Source organism: Struthio camelus, chromosome 1 (assembly GCF_040807025.1).
Source record: "Struthio camelus isolate bStrCam1 chromosome 1, bStrCam1.hap1, whole genome shotgun sequence".
Lineage (NCBI taxonomy): Eukaryota > Metazoa > Chordata > Aves > Struthioniformes > Struthionidae > Struthio > Struthio camelus.
The window spans coordinates 1723085-1750869 of NC_090942.1; the positions used below are offsets into that span (position 1 = coordinate 1723085).

The 27785-nt window shown below is 42.8% G+C and overlaps 1 protein-coding gene and 1 long non-coding RNA gene across 5 annotated transcripts in view; one reads left to right on the forward strand and one right to left on the reverse strand.

Annotated features, from left to right (window-relative positions):
* The window catches only part of STRIP2 (striatin interacting protein 2), a 26684-nt gene extending 23297 nt beyond the window's left edge, over nucleotides 1-3387 (forward strand). For all 3 annotated transcript variants that reach the window (XM_068944786.1, XM_068944862.1, XM_068944928.1), the window contains one exon: nucleotides 1229-3387. In XM_068944786.1, the coding sequence (XP_068800887.1) occupies nucleotides 1229-1479 (251 nt within the window). In that variant the 3' untranslated portion in view covers nucleotides 1480-3387. The remainder of the gene's footprint in view (nucleotides 1-1228) is intronic.
* Nucleotides 2606-23542, reverse strand: LOC138067457 (uncharacterized). 2 transcript variants are annotated; one of them, XR_011141437.1, is made up of 3 exons: nucleotides 21864-23542; nucleotides 10679-10832; nucleotides 2606-9649 (listed from the first exon to the last, which is right to left on the reverse strand). It is a non-coding gene; the product is annotated as an uncharacterized lncRNA (long non-coding RNA). The 2 variants fall into 2 exon arrangements; XR_011141429.1 differs by lacking the exon at nucleotides 21864-23542 and having other exon boundaries at nucleotides 10679-10932.
* Between the last annotated feature and the right edge of the window lie 4243 nt (nucleotides 23543-27785).

Consider the following 27785-nt stretch of genomic DNA (forward strand, 5'->3'; position numbering starts at 1 on the left):
CTTGGGTAACTTAAATAATTTGGACGCTGCAAGCTCCAAAACAGCAGAACAGCTATGCCACCCACCCTGGAGCAGGGGCTTGCTGTGACAACTGTGACTTTACACGTCAATAATGCAGTTTTAGGAGAGGAGCAAGGATTCACTGCTGTTTAAGCAAAGAAAGCAGTTACAGGAAAGGCAGTATTTAGTAAGAGGTCGTGGATGAATCTCTCTGCAGGGCTCTGTTTACCAGTTAGGTATTTCTAGTCTCCTGTAGGTTCCCTTTGACAGCAGTATCCTTCGGCTACTCACCTATTTTGTTCTGCTCTTGCATGTACTATTTGCCCTTAAGAAGCTAAAGAAAAATGGCATTTTGCCAAAACTCTCAAGTCTCATCATCTGTCTCCTCCCCGCCCCAAACAGAGTTAATAAGTAACATAATGCAACATAACATAGCACTACTTAGCAGACACCACATCTTGATCTGGACAGTTTGTCAGAATACCATGCATGGAAGAATTTTTCTCTGGGACTGCTTATTTTTGTCTTTGTATACCTACCGGAATTAATACTGAGCTCACCAAACTGGACCTTCTCCTCTCTTGAGGATTTTTTTTTTTCCCAATGATTTTACAGAATCTTTATGGAGCAAATGACTATTGCAGGTTTAGAGCTCATAAAGACCAAGTTTCAAAATACTGATTTTTTTTTTAATGCTACATTTAAATAATAAGATTAAAATATCATGGCTATTACAGCCAATTACTAGTTTTTCAACATCCTTCATAGTTAAATTTGCCTAAAATTTAAGAATCTTTGTTTTCAGTTGCTTCTGATAATCTTGCCAGGTTTAAACTATATGCATTAAACTGACTGTTCTTTGTCCCAGACATTTGTGGAAGGTTTCAGTTTAAGTGGTGGAGTCATTCTGAAAAAAGCATGAGCTTAGGAATTGTACAGATTCCTTAATGCACACTGAAAAGCAGAAATAATTGCATTTCTATAGGAAGCTTTCTGGCACTGCTTAATTTACATGTGATATTAACATATTTAAATATCTTAAATTAAAATGCATACATAATATGACCTGGTTAGGAATCATAATTAGGAATAACGGACTGCTTAATACTCTGGTCAGTTCAGGCATGTGATTGCTATAAAGTCTTCATCCTCTTGTTTTGCTAAAACCTTATCAGAGTTATGTTTTCACATTACTGTGTGTCTGGGTTCTGTTTCTTGTTAAACACAGATATTGATGCAAGACCCTGGGATTTCCAAGCTGAAGAATGCACACTAAGAGCCAACATTGAAGCCTTCAATAGCAGAAGATACGACAAGCTGCAAGACTCAGAATTTAAGCCAGTGGACAACTGCTTGCAGAGCGTGCTGGGACAGCGGCTGGAGCTCCCCGAGGACTTCCACTACTCCTACGAGCTGTGGCTGGAGAGGGAGGTATTTTCCCAGCCTATTCGCTGGGAAGAGCTGCTACACTATCAGTGAAAGCGGCACGTTAACCTGAAGCAACCCCCTCCTCCCCCAAGCCGATGTAAGGTGCTGAGGAAAGGAAGACTATTGTGGACCTGGGTGTTCTTAAGTACAGCTGAAAAAAAAAAAAGAGATAAACGTTCTAATGAGAGAATGAGCCTCTTTTTATCCATACAGACACCTCTGAGTACGCAACTGCACATCTCCTTGGAGCTCTTTCTTTTCCTTTGCCTTCTTGGAGGCCGTGCAATACACAGAGCTGTACATGGTAGCCAAGGACCGGCTTCTATGCCGTATTAGTGGCAATCTCGAGAGGCTGTTGAGCTCACCTAGTTTTCACTGCAGATTTACACCAGTGCACGAAAGATCAGAATTCAGCCTATTGCTTAGCTCTGTTCATGCATGTAAGTTTGTTTTAAGAGCATCTCACCTGTGAAAGCTTTTCACCTCTCCTGAATACCCCACATTGTGCCTAATTTATTTCCATTTATTCAATTCTGGATGTCCAGCGAGATGCCTTGATCATCCCACTGCCGTGAACGACAAGCCCCAGAAGTTGAAAATAGACCAACTATTTCTTACCTGCAACAATCTCAAGCAGAGGCTACAGGTTGATTAGCCCAAAGGAGACTAAATTACCTCATCCCTAGAGCAGCATCAGCGCTGCTGAGATTGTATACAACCCAACTCACAGAGCCTTGTTTCCAAAGCTAATGTTTTTTTTGTATCATTCACCAGGGACAGTAATCCATTACCTTTTCCACCACTACACTTTCCTTCACCACTACATTCACTTAACTTTCACACTGGAGTAGAATGAGCAGTAAAATTTTCTTTGTTCAGAGCTGTAGAGGCAGTTGAGGGCCATGTTTTTATTTGATACAAATTTGGAATTATTGGCATACAAATGTCTAAAAGTGCCATGTAAAAGATTTTTTTTGTCCTAATCTAGCACAATGTGACTGCAGGGAAATAAAGTGCAGCAGGATGGTTTTTTTTTTTTGGAAGCACAATTACTGCAACATGTTAATTTTCTATTTAGCTTTTTTTATTTCTCTTTAGCCCTTCTAACCCTGGAGAAGACAGTAAATGTCCTAGTGCAAATAAAACTTCTGACTTTTACACTGCGTTTTTGTTGGGGGGGGGGGGGGGGAATGTTTGTATCATGCCTCAAAATGGGGAGGGAAGATTGCTTCAGATAGCATTTTACTGCCAGCATATGAACAAAGCAGCAGCCGTTGCAGTCTGTGACTTACAGAATGAATGGCATATTGAGCTGTAATATTTTTGTAAGGTCCATGCAAATTCCACACTTAGGTAAAGCCTTGTTGTATGAGCATGCCAGCTGAAGGTAGACTGAAAACCCTTGTGTCAGGATAGAGCTGTGGGACAACTCACTGATTGAACCTTGGTCGTTAGTACAGCGCGTGGGTAACGGTCCTTTCTGCTCAGCCAAGGCCCTTCCTGAGGGCTATGCTGAAACAGCAGGCTGGGGTTCGCAGTACGTTCTTCAGTATCACGACGACAAGGCCCGCAAATTATGATCTTTCTCTACAGAATTTTACAGCTCAGCACAGTGAAGGCCTTAGCACAATTTTGGATTTAACTTCCTCCCCCCCACCGCCCCCACATCCACATCACAAAACCAGGGATTCAGCTTTTGTCGGACAAGCATGTGTTAATATAGTGCGGGCAAAATTTTACTTTTCTTAAACTGTAATACTATCTGTATATCACGCACAGAAGTGATAAAACCACAAGTATTTGTTATGACAGAATTCGTGCTTATTGCTGTGGAATTAAACCGAGAATGTTTCCTTAATGTGGTTTGTAAAAGGCATTTTTTCAAAGAAACAGCATTAGAAAACCTGCTCGTTTTTTTTAAATATGCTTTTGTTCAAAATAAACCAGAACAACTTCTAAGTGCATGTATTTACTGGAGTTTTTTTTTCCTTCCTGCACCTTAATTTAAATGTTTCCTTCTTATGAAAAAACAAAACGAAGCAAAAAAGCCCAAAAAATTCAGCTCTGTCCTCTCCCTATTGGAAAAAGCCCTTCTGATATATTCTGGATGTTTTATTCCGATATATCTACAGAAAGCTAAACAACCAAAAATAACAGAGTTATGAATGTAGATGTCTTCACAGTATTTATGCTTGTCTTTTAAAAAAAAAAAAAAAGAAAACAAAAACTCACTCTAAGCAATAAGGCACGAAGTGGAGATACACAAGCCGTCAGGAAAGCATGGTGCTGTTAGAGATCCTCGAACTGTGAGAGCTTTGCAACTCTGGACAAGTCACTTGAGCATCTCTTTCTGTAAAAACTGCCTCTATCCCAAAATCCTTCAAGATGGAAGCGAGTGGAAAGGTCAGTTAAGTATGTAAGTGGTAAAAGTGCAATATAAATATTATTATTTGTCACCATGTCCTAGAGTACAGAGCCCAGGGCTGCTGGACAGTCCAGGATTTTCTTTGCGATGTTTTTGTCTCAGATATTCCTACTGAATGTGCAGTTTTTCCCCATCTCCCCCCTCAAGCCAGACTCCTGGGAACTTAGCTGTACCGCTGTGTGGTAGCACGTAACCTGGCACAAGGGATACCTCTTCAGCATTGCTTGTTCCCTTTTTTTTTTTTTTTTTTTCCTTCCTCCTCCTCCTCCTTTCTCCTTCCTTCACATGGTAACCCCACACTCTTTGGAATATGAAGGGTGTTTTGCTTTTCCAGTTAACTGCATTATACCACTTACTTTATGATTGCTCTGGTATTGTCTTTTATAGACTCATTTAGAAAGCAATCTAATTCCTCAATAACTAAGCGTAAACCTAAAGGAAGTACTATCAATGCTGGCAAGAACTAGCATCCAAATGATTTTGGTCTTAATAAGATAAGGTCATGAAGGTTAAGTGTTTCTTCCAGCGTACAAGGGAATTATTGAATTATTAAAGACTCTTAGAAAAGCTCTTGGTATTTGGCTCAATTTTTTTTCCCTAAGTCTCCTTCACACACAAATATATGTCAGAAAAACCAGTACCTATGCAATGGCCAGTTTTCTACCTTTTTCTATTTAAATGCTGTTTTCACATAAGATTTCCATAGCTATCCAGTGCTTTCTATTTTACTGAGGTATAGAATAGAAATAAAAATTCTCACTGGAGCGTCTGTGTGGTAGAGGTTGGAATAAAACTGTTATCCTCAAATACCACTAATTTCCACCACCAATATTAACAATAAGAACTACAGAAGTGAAGCTTTATACAAAACTTGAGAATCTCTGTGTAAAAGAGTAACTACGGGAAAGTGTACCTTTTTAACTTAAATGCTTTTGTCTCATCACAAATTTGGCACCAAGATTGTACTTACTATTGAGACGTGCCATGGTTAGTAAGGCCTTCTTTTGAAAAGCTGAAAAATACGGCTTTCAGTTCAGGCTGATAAAAACTATTGGTTTCACTATAGACCTTATGGTGTTCTGCAGCACAGCTGTGGACCTGCCATCCTAGTTTAACAGGAATAGAGGGAGTCTATACTTTAGCAAGTCGACTTCACTTACAAACAGATGTGGGTAATTCAAACAAATTAGTAGTCCAAAGACTTTCCCTAGAGGTATTTGAGCAGTATATTAACTGAGGCCCCTCTAGAAAGCTCTCTTACCGATTCTCCCCACGGTCTGAGATGTTACATCTCTTGCCATATTAGAAAAGACTGAATCCTGCTATTGCATTTCTCAGACTGCAGGCAGGTAGTAGTTTAATGCTTCTTTGCTTCGCAGTAAGGATTTTCTTTTCCTTAAAAAAAAAAAAAAATCTCAAAATAGCTAGTAGGTAGCAGTTATGGAAAAATCATTTTGAATTATAGCAAAAAAAACCCCATAAAGTTTCAGAATAAGGTTTCTATGTAGTTTCTCAGCAGCTGAAGGAACAGCATCTGTTACCTTACTCCAAACATGAACGTTGATTCCAGGAATGCTCAACTGCTCTCAGTTCCTATTGTACACTGTGTATGTAGAGCTTTTTTCAGCCTACAGATGGTTGCTGAAGCGTTTGCTGTTTCTAAGTCTTTTTCAGTACCGTAAGAGTCTTCTGCTTCTACTTTTACCCTCGTTTCTGAGGAATATAAGGCACATGCAATTTACACCATCAGTCTCTCAGTCCTCTATAGGCAACTTTTGAGCTGGTTAGCTAATTTCATGTAAATTTGAGGGAAGGATAAAAGGCCTCAAAGATATCAAGTTCCTTTAAAGGTTGTGCAGGTTGGCAGCTGGGCAGAGAGAGACCCTATTAATTTCCCAGGGGAGGAAAAGGCAGGGGCAGTTTAGCCTTTATCCATTCAGTATGGCAGAAACCAGCTGGCCAATTAGCACACGTGTAACGGCTGGCAGATCCGCACGTGCCTGACAGATGCTGGGGCTAGTCTGCAGCTGTCTCTTGCTCTGGGGTGGGGGGGTAAGCGGAATCACGTTCTCCAGGACACAGACAAGACTTACGGTTAGTGACGGGGAAAAAAAAGAGGAGGACGACGGTTGAGCTGCAGGGTGCTGAAGGGAAAGGACACAAATCTGTATGGGACACTGGGTTTCATTAATTTCACAGCTTACAGAACAACTCGTTAAAAAAAAAATGTATTATCAATTTGTGGGAGTAAGGTACATAAGACTATGAGTCATGTTATCTCAGGCAATTTCACTACTTTGATTTTTGGATGGCTTTAAGCAGTTGTCTAATACCACGAGTACCTCATGCTCTGTCCTGCATTATGACCAGCGCCCAAAATAAGTCCTCAGCAAGGATCAGAAATGTCTGTGATGGGCACAAACGTGTGAGAAGATACAGTCCCAGTTCCAAACAGTTAACAATATAGAAAAAAAAAAAAATCAGACATGAGATAAGATAAAAGGTCTCAAAATACAAAATGATGCAGCCGGTTGGATTTTCTTTCAGTTCTCACTGACACTTGAATCTCCATTTGGACGTGGTCCCCTGGCTTTGTACAAAAAACTTCCTCTCTCTCTGTGAAAAGGACCATAACCTAATATCCCTCTGTCCTCCTGTGTGAATATTTCTACAAAATTAATGATACTGAGATGTCCTGGCCCGACAGGTGCCAGAACTGAAAGACTCTCTATTTATCAAATTTTAGCTACAACAGTGACTCTATAAGCCCAGTTTTTACTGTACTCTCAGTTGGCAGAATTTTGGATTATTTATCAAAAGTCTTGTATGTGCAAATAGTAGCTTGTTTTGTAGCTAGGTCCAAGCATCCTTATAAAAAACCAACAGTTCACTGCACAGGCTTGTTCATACATCCTTGATCTAATATTTCAGACACAGTTGTCACTATTGTTATCTCTTTTTAGCCTTACGTGGTTAGTAAAATGTGGTATCTTGCCAACTGTTAGATAAAAGGAGATACTGATTATGATTGCTTCTTGTGTGCAACATGGTTTGTTAATTACGCAAGGTCATCTTTCCCTGAAGACAGTACAAGTCAAATATGATTTTTTTCATTATTCATCTTTGGCTTGCTATTCCAGGACTCATTCAAAAGTTTTACTTAGTCTACAGACCTTTTTTCTGAGCCACGTTGTCAAGTCGTTCCCTATTCTCTCTTGTTCTTTGCTCCTTTTCCTGTCTCTTCTGACCACGTACAAGGATCGCCCAAAGATTTTTCCTCAGCAGTGGAAATTCCTCCTGCAGCATTATTTTAGTCTCCGCTAACTAACTGATTTGGTTACCTGTGGCCCCTTAGAGACAGTAAAGGAACAGAAATGAGCAGCACAATGCTGGGATGAGGAATAGGAACTGCTTTAGCAAACTTAGGCATTGAAAAGAACAAAATGCCTAAACCAGATATGCCTGCGCCAACCAAAGACCCTGTGCTTTTTCAAACGGCAAGGAACCTCTTTAGTTCACAGCTCATCTTCTACAGCAGCCTTACTAGCTTGGCTATGACAGAGGGTAACAGTATCCCTCATTTTCCTTCACCGCTAAATACAAAGAAGTTCAGCTGCTCCATCATTTGGCCTAAGTAGAAGGCAGATAACACGCTCACTTAGCATTAGGGAAGTTTGATACTCCACACTGATCAGAAAGTAATTCCCTTCGAACCGCACGTTCTCCAACATAACAAAAACTTCTGGAGCCCACTCATTGTAATAGAAAATAGTTATGACAGAGAAAAGCCTAATATTTTCTAGAGAAAATAAAACAGCCATGCAAAACAAAAGAACATATGAGATGTACATTTTATAGGCTGAACTTCTTATCCCTTGTTTCTGAAAACAAGTACTGTGTCCGGGTTGCAATATAGAAGTATTTCCACTGGATTACGTGAGTGGTACTTTATCATACTCATGGTAAAGACATTCAGCTGATCAGGCACACAAACATATTATTTTGGAAAGAGAAAAATGCATTTTCCACTAACTCAATCCCATTCTCCTTGAGGCAAGCAAGACTAATCATTTCCATTCACTATTTCAAAATTACTTGCCAAAATGTATTTCCTCAGCAGTCTCCCTTATTGATATGGGCTCCTCACGAGCAGCTCTCTCCTGACACCCACAAATCAGCCCCCACACATCAGCTACAACATCAGGTGGTGACCCAGCTGATTTTATTTCCCCTCATTTCTTCACTCACCCTGCACTCCCGGCTCAACTTTCCCTCTTGATAAATGACACATTTATTGGACCCATATGCTACCAAGCACTACCTTTACCTTTACTCTTTCTCTGTTACTGAGCTCCTTCTCTAGTCATCACCTAATGCATTTTGCTGTTGTCCATCAGTTGCACACATTCCTGTCAATTTGTCTTCTTTGATACCTAGTCTACATACAGTAGTACTTAATTTTCCTTCAAAAGTTTCCTCCTGACCCTCCTTCTTTCTTTCACTTTCTTTCTTTCTTGTTTCTCTTCGTGATTTATTGGACTCTGGTTTTCTTTGTTGTTGTTATCGCTTCTTTTGGCTTTGGAGTGTTTTTTAGTGATCCTTTATTAAAACCAAGTTTTACTCTAAGTCACAGGTCTGGCTCATTCTCAGTATCCACTTCTGTTTTCATGCTGTGGAGCATATCTGTCAGAAATACTATCCCTGCATACGTTTCCTCCGCTACAAAGTTGTTCTGCTGCCCTTTAGTCCTTCCACATTCCTAGCTAAATACATCTACTTTTCTATGTGGCTAAATACATATCCTCCTTTCCAGACACCTTTTCATCACCTTTGCTTCAGTCCTAAGAACTTCCCTACCTTTCTTTGCACAGGTATTGTAAACTGAGGAGTCTCTAAATGTAAACATGTGAGCGCCATCTGATGTTATGAACATAATTTCCAGTGTAGTAATAGATGTGTATTAACTCATCCTTTTTTATGGTCAAAATCAGATAATGCCTGAGGAACATCATAGACTATTGACAACGTGGTAATCCGAGGAAGGAGTGAGGGTCATGGCCAAAGAGCGTAGATTCAACAGTGGCTCTTGTATCGCAGTGTCTGCGTATACCCAGCATGCTGCCTGTGGTGTATGTGGTCTAGGCGTGTGAAGGGGAGGTGGACTTGCAAGGGAAAAGGGAGGCTGGTATGGCTGGATTTCAAAACTGGAGCCATGCTATTCTCTTTGCAGGAAAGTAATGAAGCCAGGAATTACATCCCATGAGGCAGGCCTTATGGCGTCTCAGAAAGTGCAGGCCCAAACTGAAGCTTTTTGTCTTGTTAGAGGTCTTCCTTTTTCCCTCTTTTGAATGCTTCATATCTACAAAGGTGCGCACTTCAGTCTTTCCCTCAGGAGACTCTGAAGAAGTCATTTGCCTCTTCCTGGTTCCATATTTGCTTGAAACTCAAAAGAACTCAATCCCTTTATAACTGCTGGACAAATTGTCCAAAAGGTTAACCAAGTGTCGGCCAGGTACCGCCTGACAGTATAAGCAGGTAAGATCACAAGTATTTACCAAATCAGGCTAATACAGACTGAGACATTATTAGGGAAGACAGCTGAAAAGACACTCATATAGATAATGCACGTATATCTATAAACATGCTTGTGCCCTGGTTATATGTTTGACTGTAGTACTGCTTACACAGTTCTTCTCACAGTTGCTTGTTTCCAGCCATGTGTTGCCCTCTCCTTTGTGCTGGAGTTAAGTTTTTTTCTGTGGCTGTGCAGTGAACTGAGTCAGAGAGCTGGCCATACTGAAAAATAACCCAACAAAAAACAAAGCAAAAGTTAAAATAACATGATCACCTAAGCTGTTTTGCCTTAGCAAACTAACTAAAAAATTCCATCCGACCAAAAGAAAACAATGGTGTCACAGATTTCCAACGGGAAGACACTGTCACTTCAATATGAAGACAGAGCAAATAATATGTAGGGTAGGAAGGATTCGAAAGGACGCTGTCAAAAAGAGGGCCAAGGACGCTGAGGAGCAGTATGCACTCAGATATTCATCCTTTTTCCACATAACTATATTCTTCTATCGGTATTAGGAAAGTTTCTTTAGAGTCTGCATCCCTTCTAACCACATCATTTAAAACCATCCAAAGCATTGGGGGAACGCTTAATAAACATTCTTATTTCATGGACTGAAAAAATTTATATTTGTAATTAATCCAACAATCTCTATAGCTGCCAGGAAGAGGATAAGAGAAGGAAAGATGGCTGGATATTTTTGTAAGTCAGATTTACAAGCCTCGACCCACAATGCTGATTTATTTAAACGACTGTAAGTAGTAAATGACCTTATATACAAAACTTTATACCAGGTGAGAAAACAAAGGCTGCAGAGCTGTCATGTCTGATAGACAAGTTAAAAGTAAATGCGTCTCTATTCCCAGAAGAGCTTTTTTAAACAAACCAATTACACGTTGGTCTTCAGTACTTAGTATTGTATTAAAATGAGAGAGAAAGTGAGAGCCTTTTTCAGAAATGAAATTTATTTTATAGCCTCCAGCCCCCAAAATAAAGAGAATCCCTGCTTTTGTTGAAATTAACTGTTCTGAAACAAAGCTGTCTTCCTACAGACCCACGTCCCATTGCCCTTAAATACCACTGTCTTCCTCACTGCTATAATAGCACATGGTCCTGCCAAACCAGCTAGAAAAGGGCTGAGCTACTTTTAGATTTCCTCAGCAGAGATATTAATAGAGTATCTCTCTCCCACACTCTACCCAGCAGATGACTTTCATGAAACATGTTGGAAATTAATATATTTGAACTCTTACCTCTTTGTCAGACTTTGGTTGATGCTGGCCGACTGGCTCAAAAACCACTGGCGGGGGATGACAGGCAACGAGCATGACCGTGCAAGCCATTTCCTTAGGAAATCACACTGAAAAACCTTCCAAGCTCCTACCTAGGAAGATCTTGAAGAAAAGCCTGAAAATACGATAAAGTGCATCCTATAGGCTTACGCACGAGAAAGCAAATTTAAATAGGTTAATGTTTGTGTTAAAAATAAAACCACTATCTAGGCGGACTCACTGATGTGTTGGGGTTTGGCAATAGCATAATTATGAGCTTCCCTTTTTTTTTTTTTTTTCTCTGAGGCAATTCAGCTCTTAGCCATATTTTTCACTTGTGGTTTTAATGAAAGACCCTTATCAGCAGGCAGAAGAGAGCATACAACAGTGAAAGCCTGATGCTGAGGGATGCAGAACAGAAACCCATCTGTCTCCCTCCCGTACTCCAGAACTTATCAAAAACAGTATTTATGCGCACTAGCAGCACGGCTGTGCAAAAATTATGTCTCTAAAAAGGCGCAGGGCACTGAAATCAACCCTTCAGGTGCCTACTCTTCCCTCTGATCCCTCCACCTCACATTGCTTCCCCTGGATCTAGGGCATTGGTTTAACTACTGTACACCGTATTTTTGGAAGTGTCCAACTCCATTAGCCATCATTTTTGGCGCCTGGTGTGCGAAAATGCGGCTCTCAAAGGGGCCAAAAGCAGAGGCTGCTTGTAAAAATGTTGCTGTGGTAAAAGGACTTGGGCCAGCTGGTTAAACAAAGAGAAAACTCCCACTTTTCACACTTCATTGTAAACTGCGACTGCACTCAGAGACAATAAAGGAGTGGGCTGCTTCCCCAGCCGCTTCCTCCAACAGACACAGAAGGCTGAGGCACAGCAAACGTGAGGCATGAAAAAAAAAAAAAGAGGCTTTTTGTCCACAAATACAAGAAAGTTAATTTAATAATCCTATCAACCATCAGCGCTTCCCTCAACCTTTGAAAAATACAACTTCCTTCCCCCCTCTCGGCTATCAGTTGTAGCGTTGAGGTGTTTTTTTTCTTCCTATGGCCTTTTTCGGGTACTTTTCGCTGTGGGTGGGGTAGGCCCCTTCGTGCTTTGTCTCTCGCCAGGCTCCTTCCGAGCGCGGAGGGCGGGACGGCGGCGGCGGCGGCGGCGGCGGCGGCGGCGGCGGCGGCGGCGGCGGCGGCGGCGGCTCCCCTCAACCCCGGAAAGGCTTTTCCCGCCCTTTTCCTGAGGTGGCCGTTGCGGCCGCAACGGTCGCGGCCGGCGCGCGCCGATCCGCGGCAGGGGATTGGACGAGGGGCGGTGCCTCAGCGACCGCCCCCTCCCTTTCCCGCTTTCCCGCCTCCGCCGGCCGTCGCCACTGCGCAGGCGTGGGAGGGAGGACCGGGGGGGGGCGCGGCCGGACGCCATGGCAACGCGGCGCGGGAGGTAAACAAAGGGGAGGCTGCGCCTGGCGGCAGCGGTGAGGGGTGACCCGGACCCGGACCCGGACCCGGACCCGGACCCGGACCCGGACCCGGACCCGGACCCGGACCCGGACCCGGACCCGGACCCGGACCCGGACCCGGACCCGGCGAGCCTTTGGGCCCCACCGCAGACAGAGCTGGGGGCTGTGGTGGGCGGGTGCGTTTGGGCGTTGGGCTGTGTTTTGTTTTAGCGTTGCATTTTTCTTTTTCTTTTTTTTTTTTTTTGGAGTGTGAGACAGGTCCCTCTTCACCTGGTGGGGGAAAAGCTGTGGAAAAGTGGATGTCTTTTTGCCCGTAGGCAATGGTTGGGAAGCTCTCGACAGCTTTGTTCCCTCTGCCCTTGTGTGAGGGGACAGGGCCCGTGCGCCAAGCGGAGAGGGCGCTTGGGACCAGGCTGGCCGCGCTGCTGCGTGTGCCGGGCCCTGCCAGCGCTTCCCCGGGCTGCTAACGCCGCGCTGCTGTGGAGAGCTTCCTCCTTTTCTTCCCCCTTTAGCTCTTGTGCTGCAAAAGGAAATCTCATGCTAGCAGAGGAGCGCAGAGCCCTGGAATCTGGGAGACTTAGCGCACAGCTCCACGGGAAAATCTTTGCAAGGAAATCACAGAATGGTTTAGGTTGGAAAGGACCTCTGGAGATCATCTAGTCCCACCTCCCTGCTCAAGCAGGGTAAATCGGAAAACGGAGGCTCATCGGAAAATGAGGCTTCTGATGATGAATCTTATATCCGTGATGTGAGTGATAATATATCTGAGGACAACACCAGTGTTGCAGTGTTGCATTTCTCAGCAAATTCTTAATGGTGAGCTAACAGGAGGTGTGTTCAGGAACGGACGACGAACTTGTCTCCCAGCTCCTAGCCCTGACACTAGTAACATCCATCTGTGGAATATTTTGAGAAACAACATCGGCAAAGATCTTTCCAAAATGTCCATGCCGGTTGAGCTAAACGAACCTCTGAATACTCTGCAACATCTCTGTGAAGAGCGGGAATACAGCGAACTCTTGGACAAGGCTGCTGAAACTGATGATCCCTATGAACGCATGGTTCTCATAGCTGCTTTTGCAGCATCAGGCTATGCCTCTACGTACTTTAGAGCAGGAAGCAAGCCATTTAACCCGGTACTTGGTGAAACTTATGAATGTATTAGAGAAGACAAAGGATTTCGATTTTTTTCAGAGCAGGTTAGCCACCATCCTCCCATTTCAGCCTGTCACTGTGAATCGAAGAACTTTTTATTTTGGCAAGATGTCAGATGGAAAAACAAATTCTGGGGGAAATCAATGGAAATTCTGCCAGTTGGAACATTGAATGCAACGCTTCCAAAGTATGGAGATTACTAAGTCTGGAACAAAGTCACTACCTGCATAGATAACATCCTTAGTGGAAGGAGGTGGACAGAACATTACGGAGAGATAACTATCAGAAACACAAAAAGCAGTATTTGTATTTGTAAACTCACATTTGTCAAGGTAAACTACTGGAATTGAAATGCTTTGGTTAGGTATGGCAAACTTAAGCCTGTTTTGGCAGAGGTCTAAATTTCGCACTTTTTTTTTTTGCCTGACTGCAGAACAGTTTAGGAGTGGGGAATGCCATTAATACCTTGCATAGTACATAACCCACTGTGTGACTGTGTGTTGCAGGATTCATCTTCAGGCGTCAATGTGGAATCCCTCAGCTCAACTCAGTAAAAGGACCTACCATGGTAGTACAGGTTTCATTCTCTTTAAATGTATTGAGTCCATTTCTTTAGGAAGTGGAGTTAATATCCAAAAGGCTCCTTCCCAAGAGTACGGGGCGTAAACTGACTTGCCTAACTTCACGTTGTATATAAGTATGCCCTGGATTCTGCTTTCACCTTTTCTTAATGAGCTGTAAAAATTTGTACACGTCATAAAGCCTCAAATCGGATTGCTTGCAGGTGAATGAAAACTCCACACAAAAAAGGATGTCTCAGCACTTTTGATGAGTGCCCAGATGCCCTGGTGACGCTTGTAGCTTAGGAAGAGATCTTGTTAGGAACTCTGCTCTGTGTGAGCCCTGCCTCTACAACCTGAAGAAAAGCTGCGTTCTGTTCAGCATCACACGCTTTTGGTTGCCTAATAAATCCAAAAGAAATCTCAGGACTGTAGGCTGGTAGGCCAAGAGTCGGCTCCGATGCTGCCACGTGTACACGTACGTATACACACAAAGTGTTGTTCTGATGGCATTTGTGATGCCGTGCTGGAGTAGCTTGTTGGCTTCCCGTGTTTTAGGAGCCCCTTCTCTAAGCTATGCTGGAGTGTGTGAGCTGACTGTGGACTATAAGCATACTGTTGCTACATTTAATGAAAGACTGGAAACAGACTCAGCAGACAAGAGGGGGAAAAAAAAAAAAGGACAGTTGCTGACAAGGATTGAGAACGTTCAAAACCTGGAGGTCAGAAGCATCCGTTGCAGAGAGAGCAATAGCAGAGAGGCAGCTCTAGGCCAAAGACATCCCTGGTTCTTGCTGCAGACTTATGCCAAGAGCTCGCACTTGCATGTACGCATCTTTTTATTTGGGAAGATTGGTGTCCTCTCTACAGTTCAAAGCTATAGGCCAGATTCCCACCAGGAACCTAGCTGTGCTCAGAAAATCTGCCAGTGACCCTGTTGGCAGTGCATAAACAGGAAGTTTGATTCAGGAGGCTGGCCGAAAAATCCATCTTTCGACATGAACACCTACGCTGTAGAGTATACACACTGCAGTACGTTTGGTATTCAACAAATTCTATTCAATTCAGGTCTGTAAAAAGGCTTGTCACCCTATCTGATATGTCTGAGTTAAGGTAGTCTGCTGTCTGCGTGACCAAAAGTTTAGAAAACAATACTGTCATCGCCTGCAGCTTTTACTCTGTACTTTCTGTTTGTCTGACTTTTTTTTTTCTCTCCTTCTGTGGATAGTGGTTCTGTGTGTTCTGTATGGACCTTTCAACTTTTTTCTTTTCTTTTTCCCCTTTACTTGTACATGTTCCTTCACAGAGAGAACTGGGCTCATTCTGAAGATTGCATCCTTGACTGTGTTCTCATACCTCAAAGCATAAACTTTTATCTTTTTTGCACTGAAGAGTACTGAGCTATAGAGGGACTCTTTAGAAAACATGCTAATGTACTGCCTCCCCCTTGTTTATGTCCAGCTCATAGTTACACGGGACCTTTCTGACTGCATCTATCCTAATTCTTTCTAATGAAGGAGCCTGCCGATCTATTTAATTAGCAGTGTGCAAAAAGGCAAAAAAAGGCAAATAACACAAATGCATAAATTGACTTGGTGTACTGAAAGTGCTCTTGGCACCAGACCAGAGATCAAATACTTTCAGTCACTCATGATGTGGAAATACTCCTGTTTTTTTCCTGCTTTTTTTTTTTTTTTCCCCCTGGGACTAGCTGTCGTTCCATCCTCTGCCTTCTTGGGACATGGCCCACCTTGTGGCTTCACGTTGTCATCACCATCTTCCTGCCATCACAGCAGCAATGAGAGATACCTCTGGGTCTCTGACCTAGTTCCTGTTGCTCAACACCTGAAAGCAGTGTTTTTCACGCAGAGACACTCCAGGCTTGCTGTGAGGAGTGACCAGCATGGGTGAGAGAACAACCAAGGGTGTGAAGCACACCCCAGCAAATCTGTCTCAGAGGCAGGAGGCTGTGTGTTTAGGCTCCAATGCTAACTAGCTGGAGTTTACTCTTAGCCTCTTTACGAAAGGCTTAGATGAGTCTTGGCAACACCTCCTTGTACATACTCAATGACAGAGTTTCTATTGAGGTTTGTATTACTGGTAAGGGTAGAATAACAAATATCTTGCAACTCCTTAAAAAGGCTACAGCTGTAGAAGAGAGACCTGCTTTTCTGGTTTATGGCCCAAAATCACAAATGGACCAACTGTAATGGAGGAAAAGGCAGCCTATGCTTAGTTTGCTTTACAGTTGCATCATAATGCGTTAATCAATTTTAAAGAATGTATGACTTCCATCTTGCAAAAATGTTTTTTAAAAAGCCAGACAGAAGCACACTTTGGAACACAACTTAGCCCTGTCCGATGACTTCTTTTAAAGATTCTTACAGGCTATAGAATAAATACAGGTTTGGTGAAAATGTATTAATGTCTAATACTTCATAGTCCATATATAAAAACACCTCAAAATACAAGCATCTCAAGTAATATTGCAAGCCAGGACTAAGATACAGTGAAACAGCTGTTGCAGGATGTCTTGCGATCCGTCACCTAGTAGCAACACAATAAAGACACAGGACTGTTTCCATTATCACTTTATCTCTGCAGGCAGTTAAAGCTAGCAAACCCAAGCGTGGCAAGGGCAAAGGCTCCAAAAAGAAAGCAAAGGTGGTGGTGAAGGAAGGGGATATTCTCAGCCCAGCTGCTGTGCTCAACGCCTAGTATGTCTGCCATAACGCTCCTGCCTGCCTGGAGTTCCAAGGCTTTCCCTGGCCTAGCTCCCCCCAAAAAGAAGGGAAAGAAAGGAAAGTAATCGAACGGCTGCAGAGGAAAGGACGCAGTGAAAACCAAGCTCCCCAGCGAAGAAGGGACTTTTCTGAGGGTTAGCCTCAAACTGACATCTCCAGCTGTTAGCTCAAATAATTTGCTATAATCGCTGCTAGGTCCATACAAAGACACTCTTGCAGGCATAGAGTGACAAACGGGTCAGGGACCACTGTGCCATCATCCTACCCAATAGGACGTGCTCCACCTCCCACTCTTTTAACCAGGATTTGTGGAAACCCAAGCTCAGAAAATGGATAGGTAGGATCAACAGCATTAAATAAGGTTTCTTCATCAGCGTGTTCCTGAGAGTCGCCTAGTTCTCCGTTTCTGGTCAACCAAGAGCTAGGCAGTACAGTCAGTGGAGACGAGGGTGATTCACCTCATTCTAAAGGACATGGCTACGTTTGGTCTGTAGAGCAGTACTTTAAGCTCAACATAAGCGCACATAACCAGCCAGCTCTCCTGTGGCTGTAGTGGGAACCTGGAGCTTAGATGTTGTTACTGATACTGTAGTTACACACAGGTAGAGGTGATGAATCCCTTCCCTGCAGATCTCTGCTTGCAGTAATCAGTCTTAGTCCAAACATCCTGGCTAGAGACCACAGACTTTGCGTTACAGTTCAGGGTTGCTTTGCTCGATTTCCTCTTTGTGAATCTAATGCAGCCCTTGGTAAATTGTGAAGCAGCACGTCAAGTAAAGTTGTAAATCTTCCCAGATTCTTACGCCCTGCCCAACTGGAAGGATGCAGTGGAGTGTGACTGGGACAAGAGGGCACGTGTCCTGAACGGATGCAGGCTGTGGAGGGATGGGAGGGTACAGAGGACAGGTGGAATCTTGAAAAAAGAGTTAGGAAAAGCGAATTTGCAGTGGGCTAGAGCTACTCTGAAGGGAGGCATCCCAGATGTGTAGGATGCTCCAGTTAACTGTGAGCATGCAGCATTGGACTGCACACCAAGCGGCACTGTGACACACGCAGGAAGTGTCATATCAGACTTTCAGTTAGTTCTCAAGGATGAACATCTGCGCCTGCAGATTTGACAGAGCTACAGGCTGGCCCTGGAGGATTACACTCAAGGCCATTTCTGGTTGTCTTAACTGCAGGGAGAGGTGCAGCACCTTTCTGACATCCAGGTAACTGTGGCAGATAATAGAACAGCCAATAATAACGTTGACCCAAACTGATAAAAGCCTGTAAAGCCTTATGCTGTTTCCCCAGCTTAAACGTTCCCTCTATGAAAAGGTGTTGTCTAGGTAAAATCATAAGTTTTGTGGCACTGCGCATAGGCCCAGTACTGTCATTTATAGGCTATTGCACTACCCTGCTGAATTTGTTTCACCTGCATATCAGGAAAATCATGGTGGGGTTCTATTTTCTTGCTAGTTCGTCTGCAGTTGGCACGTTCTGCTGAATCAGATCTAAGTCATTTGCAGTACCAGTTTGCTGTATGTGGTGCATAGATGTGTCTTCCTTAGCATTTATGCATGTTCTTGCTTCCCTACCACCCATGAGGAAGTTTCTGGTCACATCATATACTTTGCAACTATTTCCTTCAAGTAACGGGGTTCCAAAGGCAGAATTTGCTTTCTCTGTATTTTGCATCTCAAACTAACTGTAAAAAAGTCTGTCCTTCCTGGTATGATGTATTTGCTAAGCAGAGCTTTAAGGGACAGGCGTTTCGGAACTTTGACGTGGCATGCCGCCTCCCACCAAGCTAGGAACTGCTGAACAGCACGGAAGTCCCTCTCACCATCACAGTTTCTGTGCTTCTCCTGCAGGGTCAGTTTACAGGATGAGAAGCTGAAGACCGGTGCAGTCTCTTGCCAGGATGAAGAACCTAGTTTAACAGCAATTGCATGCACAGCAGGTGCTTAGGAAAATAACCTCCTTCTGGGCAACTTACTCTACAACTACCTATTGCAGCAGAGTTTGCAGCTTCCTCCAAAGAAGCTGTTATCTGGCCAGTGCGGGAGGCAGCATGCCACGCAAGATAGACCACTAAGTGACTGTCCTAATTAAGCCAAGCCCTTTTTACATATATGATAGACTGGAGCTACAATGATTTCAGACCAAAGCTTGATATGCAAAACTGACAGGAACAAATAGCCAAATATTATTGTATGCGTTCTCTTAAAAAAGAAAAAAGCTAATTTCTGCATGATGCAGTTAAGCACACCAGAGAGCGATCATCAAAGTGCAAAGGATAAAGACCCTGCTTTTGGTGTATCTGAGAAGTTGCCATTTACTTCTTTTCGTTAACAAGGGATGAGAAATTCCTTCTCACCATCTCGAACTGAAAAATGAAATACTTTTTTTCCTCCCTCTTACCTCTCTGACACCTGGATCCATCTCACTTTTCTTATAGTTCAGGCTCCCCGGTTATTAATGAAGACCAACAGACATCTCTGAAGAAAACTTAGAACTTTTAAGTGGATTGATTCGGGGCTGTGTTTGCGTGTGTTGCTTCAGAGTGCCTTAGCCTCTCTGCTGCTAGCAGCTGAGGGAGAGTCTTTGGCTCAAGGGGAGGTGACCTTACAGGGAGGCTCCATTGCTGCTGGATGACAATTGCAGATGTGTTTTATCACAATGCGCACGAGCTCGATTCTGTGACAGACTCTTCTGCCTGCTGGGGTGCAGTACTTACAAGCCGAGGTTATGACAAATAAAGTCTGTTCTGCCTGTTCCCCTAAGAAGCTTTTGAGGGGGCACTGGAAGCAAGAGGGACCCTTTGCTTTAGGTCACAGTGCAAGGGACCTTCACAAATAGGGTGCATCACCTCTTACATTGGGTATGGCATTAGAGCTTCCTTTGCTCTGCTGCTACCAAGCCGTCATGCACAATGTGCTGCTCTGAGTGCTTGAGGTTAACATTTCCTGTAGGAAGTTGTATACCAAAACCAGGCTGTTAAAAATACACTGGATGTTGACGTGTATGTTTGTGGGTGGGGTAGAGTGGGGGGGGGGCACAGGACTGTTGTTGCACAATGTGAGTGCAACTATGCAAGGTTGCAATGTGAGTGCAAGGTGAGCTATGGCTATATATATATATATGAGAAGTTTAAGCAAAAGACACTACCCACCACATTTGGTATGAGAATATTTCAAGCTCCATGTAGGCATCCCTTCTTTATTCTTTTCTCAATTCAACATTTCTCTGTTGTTCAGTATTTCCCAGCACATTATTTTCACATTGAGAAAAACTTTGTCTTAGGCCTAACTTACAAGAACTTGTTCACTTATAAACTATTTTGTGCACTTACAACTGAGGTAAGCACTTACTTGCATCTTTATGATGCATGAGAAAGGCTTGGTAAGGGGCATGGATCCTTTTTTGGTTTTGTTTTTCATCTTAAGAAATGCCCTTGCTGTTAAGGCTAACTTCAGGGGAAGACAGCTGAGGACTTTCTTGGCCATAAATGCTATCTGCAAAATAAACTGGTTACTATGGTGAATTTTTAAAGAAGAGCTTTTATCCAAAAGGCGTATTAGCCACTGGCATTAAATAGTGTCAGGAGAAGATTTAAAAGTTTTCAGCAGGTTAACTCCTGTCTCATTTGCTCATCTTTCACTGCCTTGGTTCTTCACTGCCATTTCAGAAGTTCTTCAGGCACAGAGAGAGTCAACCGATTTTACTTTCTCTATTAAATGCCCATCTCTTTCGAGCTTTCTGTTTATGTTAAAAAGGGCACAAGTCCAACTTTTCTCCCTTTTGCCACTAACTGTTGTACAAAAGACCAGAGGGAACAAAAGATTAGAACTTACAGAGGTCGGTATTCTCTGAGACATGTTGTCTAGATATACCATGACTCTTGGGGATATTCCACGCCTTCCAGTTCTGATACTGGGATGTTCTTGTTACATGTAAGCCTGTTCATCGGTGGTAGTTTTCAGGGTTTTTTAAATTACTATTACTTGTCAAATTATATAAGTTTTCTGAAGAAAAACTACTGTGAATTGAGGAGATCTGCTTGTCACAGCTACTTTTGATGACCCCCTTAGAGGAAGCTCATGGGGCCTCCTCCCACTCCTGACACCTACAAACCACAGGTTAAAATCACAAGAGAATCTTGGGAAGAAAATAGCTTTTTCCTTAACTTTTTTGGTTTAGGCTACACATAATTTTGTTAAAGGTAAGCAGTATTTAGTTATTTAGAAATAAAACATAGTCCTTTAAGTTTGCGGGGTTCCTTCTAGGTTATTGCTGTATGGTCTCAGGAGAAACATAGCTGAAAGGATTTTTTAATTTACTATTAAAGTCTGATCCTATATTCAGGATTAAGCTAGAGTAAACTGAGTGTGAAATCCTTTTTTTTTAAATGCAAAAAAATTTGACTGGGCTAGCATCACCATTTCCTCTAATCATCATCTAGCTGTAATTTGCACTAAAAGAGAGAAATGTTTAAGCAAAATAGGAATAAAGTTTGATGGGTCACATGGCTAAAATGGCTTCATTGGACTAGCCATGACTATAAGTTATGAAGGAAGAAGCTTGCTCTTTGGTGGAAATATGTGAACCAAATGTTTTTAAAAATCACCTAGAATTACTGCAGAGTGTTAGAGTACTTTTAACAGCTGAGACTGTGAGCAGTAGGTTAAGTGCCCCTACAAGCTAAAAGGAAGCCCTTTTTTAATGTCAGGAGGTCAGCCAGAATACACAGATATTACATGAGGAAAGCAAAAAAAAAAACTTAACATTGTTTAGTGCAAGTTGAAAACATGCACTTTAGAAAGTCTTTTTCTCTCTCACAGTAATTAAAATATTTCATATACCTCTTGGAGGTACTTTTCCCACATAATTTAATAGGACATGCCTGTCCTGTGAAGTACAAAGACAACCACCCTGAGTAGATTTCGCCATGCGTACTGAGATGTTAAATCAGAAGTTACAAAACTGAAGTTTGAACTGAACTTGTATCGGTTAAGCAGTTACAGTTATAATAATTGCAGTTGGATTTTCTTGTGTTCCTCAGTGTGGAACTGATCAGCACACCTGTAAGAGACTTGCGGCACTTTGTTTTGCATGTCTATAGCGTAGCTATCTCTGCCCGAGATAGTCATGCTGGGATCTCCTCATAGATAAAAAGGAGAACAGGCATGTGGGGCATGACCAAGTGGACTACTTTTAACCACTTTAGGATAAGAGAAATTGTGCCCTACAAGTAGGCACCTACCTTGTGGATGTTGCATTTAGTAAGATGAACTTCCTTCTTCTTGCCCACAAATTCAGATAGAAAGGCATTTGACGAGGCTGCTTCTGGACCAAAGTCCTGCGTTTCTTTTTCACATTCATGGCCAAATGGCTCATTCTTTGAAGGGTTGCACTCCTGGAAAAATTCATTTATTATCTATAACCTTTTTGACCTCTCTTGGTCTGAAAAAAATGTTTGCTCAATCAATCTTCCCAAATCTTCATTGGATCTGAGGGAGGTACTACCATAGCACGTGATGTAGCACATTTCATGTTGAGCACACACTTAAAACCATTTGAATTGCTTCATTGCATAACAGGAATGAGCTGGCTCCCTTCTCGTTCACATAAAATGTTGTCCGTGACGGCTTGTATCAATTTTTTTTTCATGGTAGTTCAAAATGTTATGTAGGTCAGCCAAGCTCGACATTGCGATATGTTTATGTATGGAGAGAATTCCTGTTCTGTGTCATTTGCTTTTGATAATTCTGGGAGTTTCCCATACTTGATTTAATGTATCTTTCGCTAGAGGTGGTTGTGGAGGAGCAAGTGGGAAAGCTCTGCACGAGTAAGATGGATTCTTTCATCAGAGAAGGGGAGAGACCTGTTGGGAATATCTGCTTTCATGTCTGTAGTGTTTTATTGGGTTGTAAGCAGATTTTAGCAAGCCCCCCAGCAGCAGAAGTGAAGGCTGGATCATGACTGATGTGGATGAGCAATGTCATGTTTCCCAGTGTTCTTAATTTGACCTTTTTGTGGAAAGTGAATTATCGCACCACATAGTGATCAGTTGCTTCATAATACTGAATCACTGAAACTAGGTCTAAACAAGCTTTTATCTGTCAACTGTAACAAGTCTATCAAGATGTTAGAGGTCTCACATCTGAGCTGCATATATAACTTCAGGTTCTCCATTACTACTTATGGGACAGTGCCTTGAGTGGGAGTCTTAGGGCTAAAACATATGTTGTATTTCCATAGAAATTCTTCAATTGCTGTCAGACATTTTATGAAATCTTCTGTGACAAAGCATGACAGGACACGGTATCAAGAAGTTTTGCTCAGTTCAAACACTTCTTGTGAGCCAAGAGGAATCAAGGTATGAAAATGAGCTTGCTGCATCTGAGGAGCTGCAAACCCACTGGGATTCCCAGAATGGAATTAGGGGATAGAGTAACCACTGTGGAACTTCACTTTCAAATGAATACACTGCACTATTAGAAACCAAGGAGAGTTCCCCAGCCTCCTCACGCTTCTGGAATTAGCAAAATAGTGGGGAAAAAAGGCTTTTCTTGACACAAAAGAATGATCTCTTCTGCAGCCCTGAGTAAAAAACTTCTTGAATTTTCCTGGAAGAATCTTCTAATGACAAGGAAATTCTCTAAAATTTCTCTGAAAAGGGAAATGGAGGTGGGTGTGGAGTGGAGGCCAAACTGGTCTTGAACTTCTAAACCAAATGGGAAATACCAGAAACGCACTGTGTCATACACTGGTCTTCCAGTCTTCCTGGCGATGACATTCTAAAAAGGGTAGGTGAAGGGGAAGTTGTGACTGGTATAAAGCTTCTGATGTGTCTAGCAACCTTGCAGTCTGCTTACTGGCAACAGTCTGAGGCCTGAAGGAATCAAAGGGAAAATTGCATATTGTCCTTCAGTTCTTCAAGGTAAGCAATACTTTATTGAAATGGACATCTTCTGAAAAAAAGATCTGAGTATCCTGAGATATACCAGAGCTTCACAACCGTGAGACTCTGCCTCACTCCAGTAATAAGCTTTGAGCTTGCTATGGTGTTTGACTCATCTGAAATGATGTGGCCTGAAACAGTGTCCTTGAAAGGAGGAATCCTTCTTCTGTCACCTGTTGTTTTGGCTCCTGAGATACTTTCCCGGGAAGCTTGGCACTTTCTGAAAATAGATAAAATATTTTGGAAGTACCCGATAATTATAGATTGTCCTTTGACAACTATCCAAGGAGTAGCACTGTTTTCGTAGATGTGTAGGTGCTTTGATTACTCAGCCTTCTCTACTGTCTTACACAAGGGGCTTGGGTTATTTCTGTGACAATCACCAGAAATCAGAGAGCAGAATAAATAGGAAACATTTCAAGCTCTTGTAGTAGCAGCTGATACTTTGCTTTTCTTACATTTCTATACCTCGGACCGCAGTTAGGGTCTGTCACAATGCTTCACAATCTAGCGTTGCAAGCATATTTGGAAGAGGAAATTTTATTCTAATAGTTTATGAGACTTCAGATTTGTGACCTCCTGGAGGTATCTCTAATGAGCTTCTGAGTATCTCTTCAAATGTCTTATAATTGTCTGGGAATGAAGGAAATCCCTGAATTATAGGACCATGGCGTTGACAGGGCTGCAACAAGCAGTGACTGTCCAGGTTCATCCAGCTCTCAGGCAGTCCCAGGGATGTTCACACGTCTGTACATGGCAGGGCTGTGCTACCTCTGAGGTTACCAGTAGTCATAACCCACAGTTGTGAGAGAGGATAAACCAGTAGGAGCTACTGGGACCAACAGTGCTGGGCAGTCTTTTAATCGAGCTGTGTGCCCAGCACAGTTCTGTCCAAAAATGAAACTGTCGGACCATAGCGGAACTACTGTCATCTCTCGCTTGGGGACTGCTCCCAGAATGGAACTGTCATATGTGTCTGTGGATCTCAGCCACCTGAAGGTGTTATGTGTACAAGAGGCACAGAAAATCGGCTATTTGAACCTACTGCAATCCCCTGCCTTTCTGGTACAAGAGCGGATAGACCTAGACCAGCTTCAAAGATGCTCATCTAACCTGTTCCTAGCTCCTGGTAAAGGTGACCCCAATCCCACCTCTCTCAGTAGCGTGTTCAATATTTCACTAATGTCACAGGAAGTTTTTTCTTGTGCACCGCCTAAGTCCTTTTTTTTCTCCTGCTACAAATTATTTTTTCTTGTAGCTTTTTGTTGTTGAATTTCAAGGAGAGCATGGATCATTGCTGTTTTTATTATAATAGTCTTTCATATAGTGGAAGATTGTTGTGTCTCCCTTCCCATAATGCTCCTTCATTTCAGTTCACTAGAATAAGAAAGTACAGTACTTTCAGCCTTTCTTTCATATGTTTCACTTTCTGAACCTGTTATTGTTTTTCTTTGTGCTCCACAACGGTACTGCTTCACCAGCACAAGATGACAAATAACACCTCTGAAGTACAATTGTTATTCTCCTCACATGTTGCTACATGGGAGAGTCATAAAACTGAGACTCATGGGATTAATCTCCCCTAAATTTAAATATCTATAATGTAAGCATCAACATCTGGAAGTCTAGATCCTTTAGTTCATGTAGTCAGTGGAGTTTAGGGTGTGATTCTTCTGATCAAATGCACACAGAGACTTCAGGATAAGGTGAATTGTGCCCTGCACTTCCCTGGCTCCATTCGCTATGGAGCCCAAGGTGTCCTGTTCAGATAGAGGAAACCACATCTCGTGAGATCTGTCCCACTCTCTGTGATATACAAGATTTAACTAGAGAAGAAAATTCAAGTTTAGTGTGAGTATAGAAATGTAAGTTCTTCATAAAATGATGAGTCCAAGGAGACCGATATAGCCATGGCTTGGAATTCCTAAGGAATTTGGGCAGAAGGCCGTAACAATGGGAATCAGAAAACTTGAAAACTTCTGTGACTCTAGTATCTTGGATGATGAGGGCAGAATGCTAGCTCCAGAGAAAACACGCTGCTGAGCGAAGACATGAAAAGTGTTATTTTTGGCTCAGTGGGATGGTCCCCTCAGTCTCTAAAGTCATTCACATTTTCTGCGTCTCAAAAGAAGGCAGAAAATCCCAGAATTAATCCTTTAGCAGCAGATTCCACTACCAGCCTAAGTCACTGATCTGAAATGGGGACTCCAGGAATTCAAAGACTGTTAAGTCTTGTAGTACCAGAAATAATAGGACTGGTGCCAAAAGTGGTCCATCTCTTTGGCCTGCTGTCAATCGATCCAGTGCCAAAACTGAACAGAGAACTGATGCGTTGGTCTAGAGTAGGTCTCTTCTGCTCAGGGAACAACGGGTCTTAGCTTCAAAGCTTGGATGAGCTCAGAGCTTGCTTCCTCTTTCCTTTGGTTTAGATTGCCTAGACAGGATGTGGCCTATGAAGATTTTTAAGAACAGGTTTACCAGGACAAGTTTGGGTATAGTTGATTCTGCTTTGGAGCAGTGGAGTAGCCTAGATGAGCATGGGCTTGGACATTTTAAAGGCAACTTGTCCTCTCTATTCTGTTGTTTCACTGCGGTCAAAGCTTATACCTTGAATCAGTCTTGAAAACAACATTCATAAGATTTGAGCTTCCTCTTTTTGGAAGGCCTCTGGAATGAGGCCTTAACACCTATGCGTTTCTCCCAAGAACTACGAGCTATCTCAGCCATGTGACGCTTAAGGCCTTTGCAGGAGGAGATGCAGGTGGATGTGGTGCAGATACAGACACCCATGCCTTGTATGCAGTATGAGACTTGACCAAGATTTAAGGAGGATCCTGCAGATTTATCAAATAGTTTTCCAGGGTTTTATAATTATTTTCCAAATGGACAACAAAATAAACATTTTGAAAGATGCAGACCTTCCTCTAAACCATATGAGCATCTTGACCAGGGACCTTTCCAGCGCACGGCAATGCACCAGGCGAGCCATATAAAAGAAGGGAGCAATTCCGGGTTGTGCCATTACAGGCTAACAACCCCAATGCCAAGCAATCCACAGCAAAGCTAAAAAAGAGTTAATAATGAGAACCTCCTTCACCTTGCAAGTCTTCCCCTCCCGTTACTATTATTGTGTGCAAACAACTACGAAGAGAATGATATAAAAAATGAATGCGAGCTGAGAGAAACAACATTGTAAAGGACGGTGTGAGATGTTCTCTTTGTCTAATCTTCTGTTAGAAAGAATCAACCTGGCCAGTGCCTTTCGGGCATCCCAGTTCAGAGAACAAAAATACACCCTGACTTCAGCACGTCGCAGCCGCGGAGGAGTGGAGCAGAGCTTGACAGTTCCTCAAAGAGGAAGCGCAGTCATCTCGAGCTTATCACTCCTGCGCAGTTGTAAACTCAGCCCTTCTTACTCCCGCTAATAATAACCAAGCGTTAATTGCATTCTGATGGCTAGCCCAGCCAGGGGAAAACCACCTTGCCTGTTACACAGTTTGAGTGAAATTGCCTTGAGTAATGAAGAAGAGCAAATCATACATATCCAACTCAGTGTAGGCAGTCTTCAGTTACTGCTTAGCAAATTTATTTCCCTAAGAAAAGCAGATGAGACCTGAAGAAATATCTTACAAGGTCAGAGCAGATCTGCAGCCCCTTTACAAAAGGCATCGCAGCAATACGTTATTCACAAGCGCTATAAGCTGAGCCTACATCAGGGGTGGTCTGCAGAGCTGTCCTTCTGGAACTGGGCACACAGGTGAGCTCCTGCTCTCCGAAATGCGGTTGCAGCAGCTCCTGCCAGCTCGCTGTCCCCGCTGAGGAGTGGGATTATCAGGTGCTCCCAGCAGCACCACAGTTCCCATACGGGACAAGCCTCAGCATGGAAATTAGATAGTCGAGTCACAAGTTGGCTAACCCTGTTCCAAGACATGCTTAAAAAAAAAAAAACCAACTTCACTATATGTATTTAAAAATAAGCTTTAGGCAAAATGTTGGGACCAGAGAGGAAATGCCTTCCTGTCAACAAAGTTCCTGGCTCATTTCTTCCTCTTTAGCTGTCTCGTCTTGGTCTCTCCATTACCTGTTTGTGCTGTAAAGTCTACTGTAGTTTGGTGCTGAGCTGTAAGGAACGTTGCAATGGGCACTGAAAGGCGACACATAATAGCTCCAGTGGGCTCTTACATGCCATTCTCTCTGTGTAGCTGTTAATATTGCTGCTGT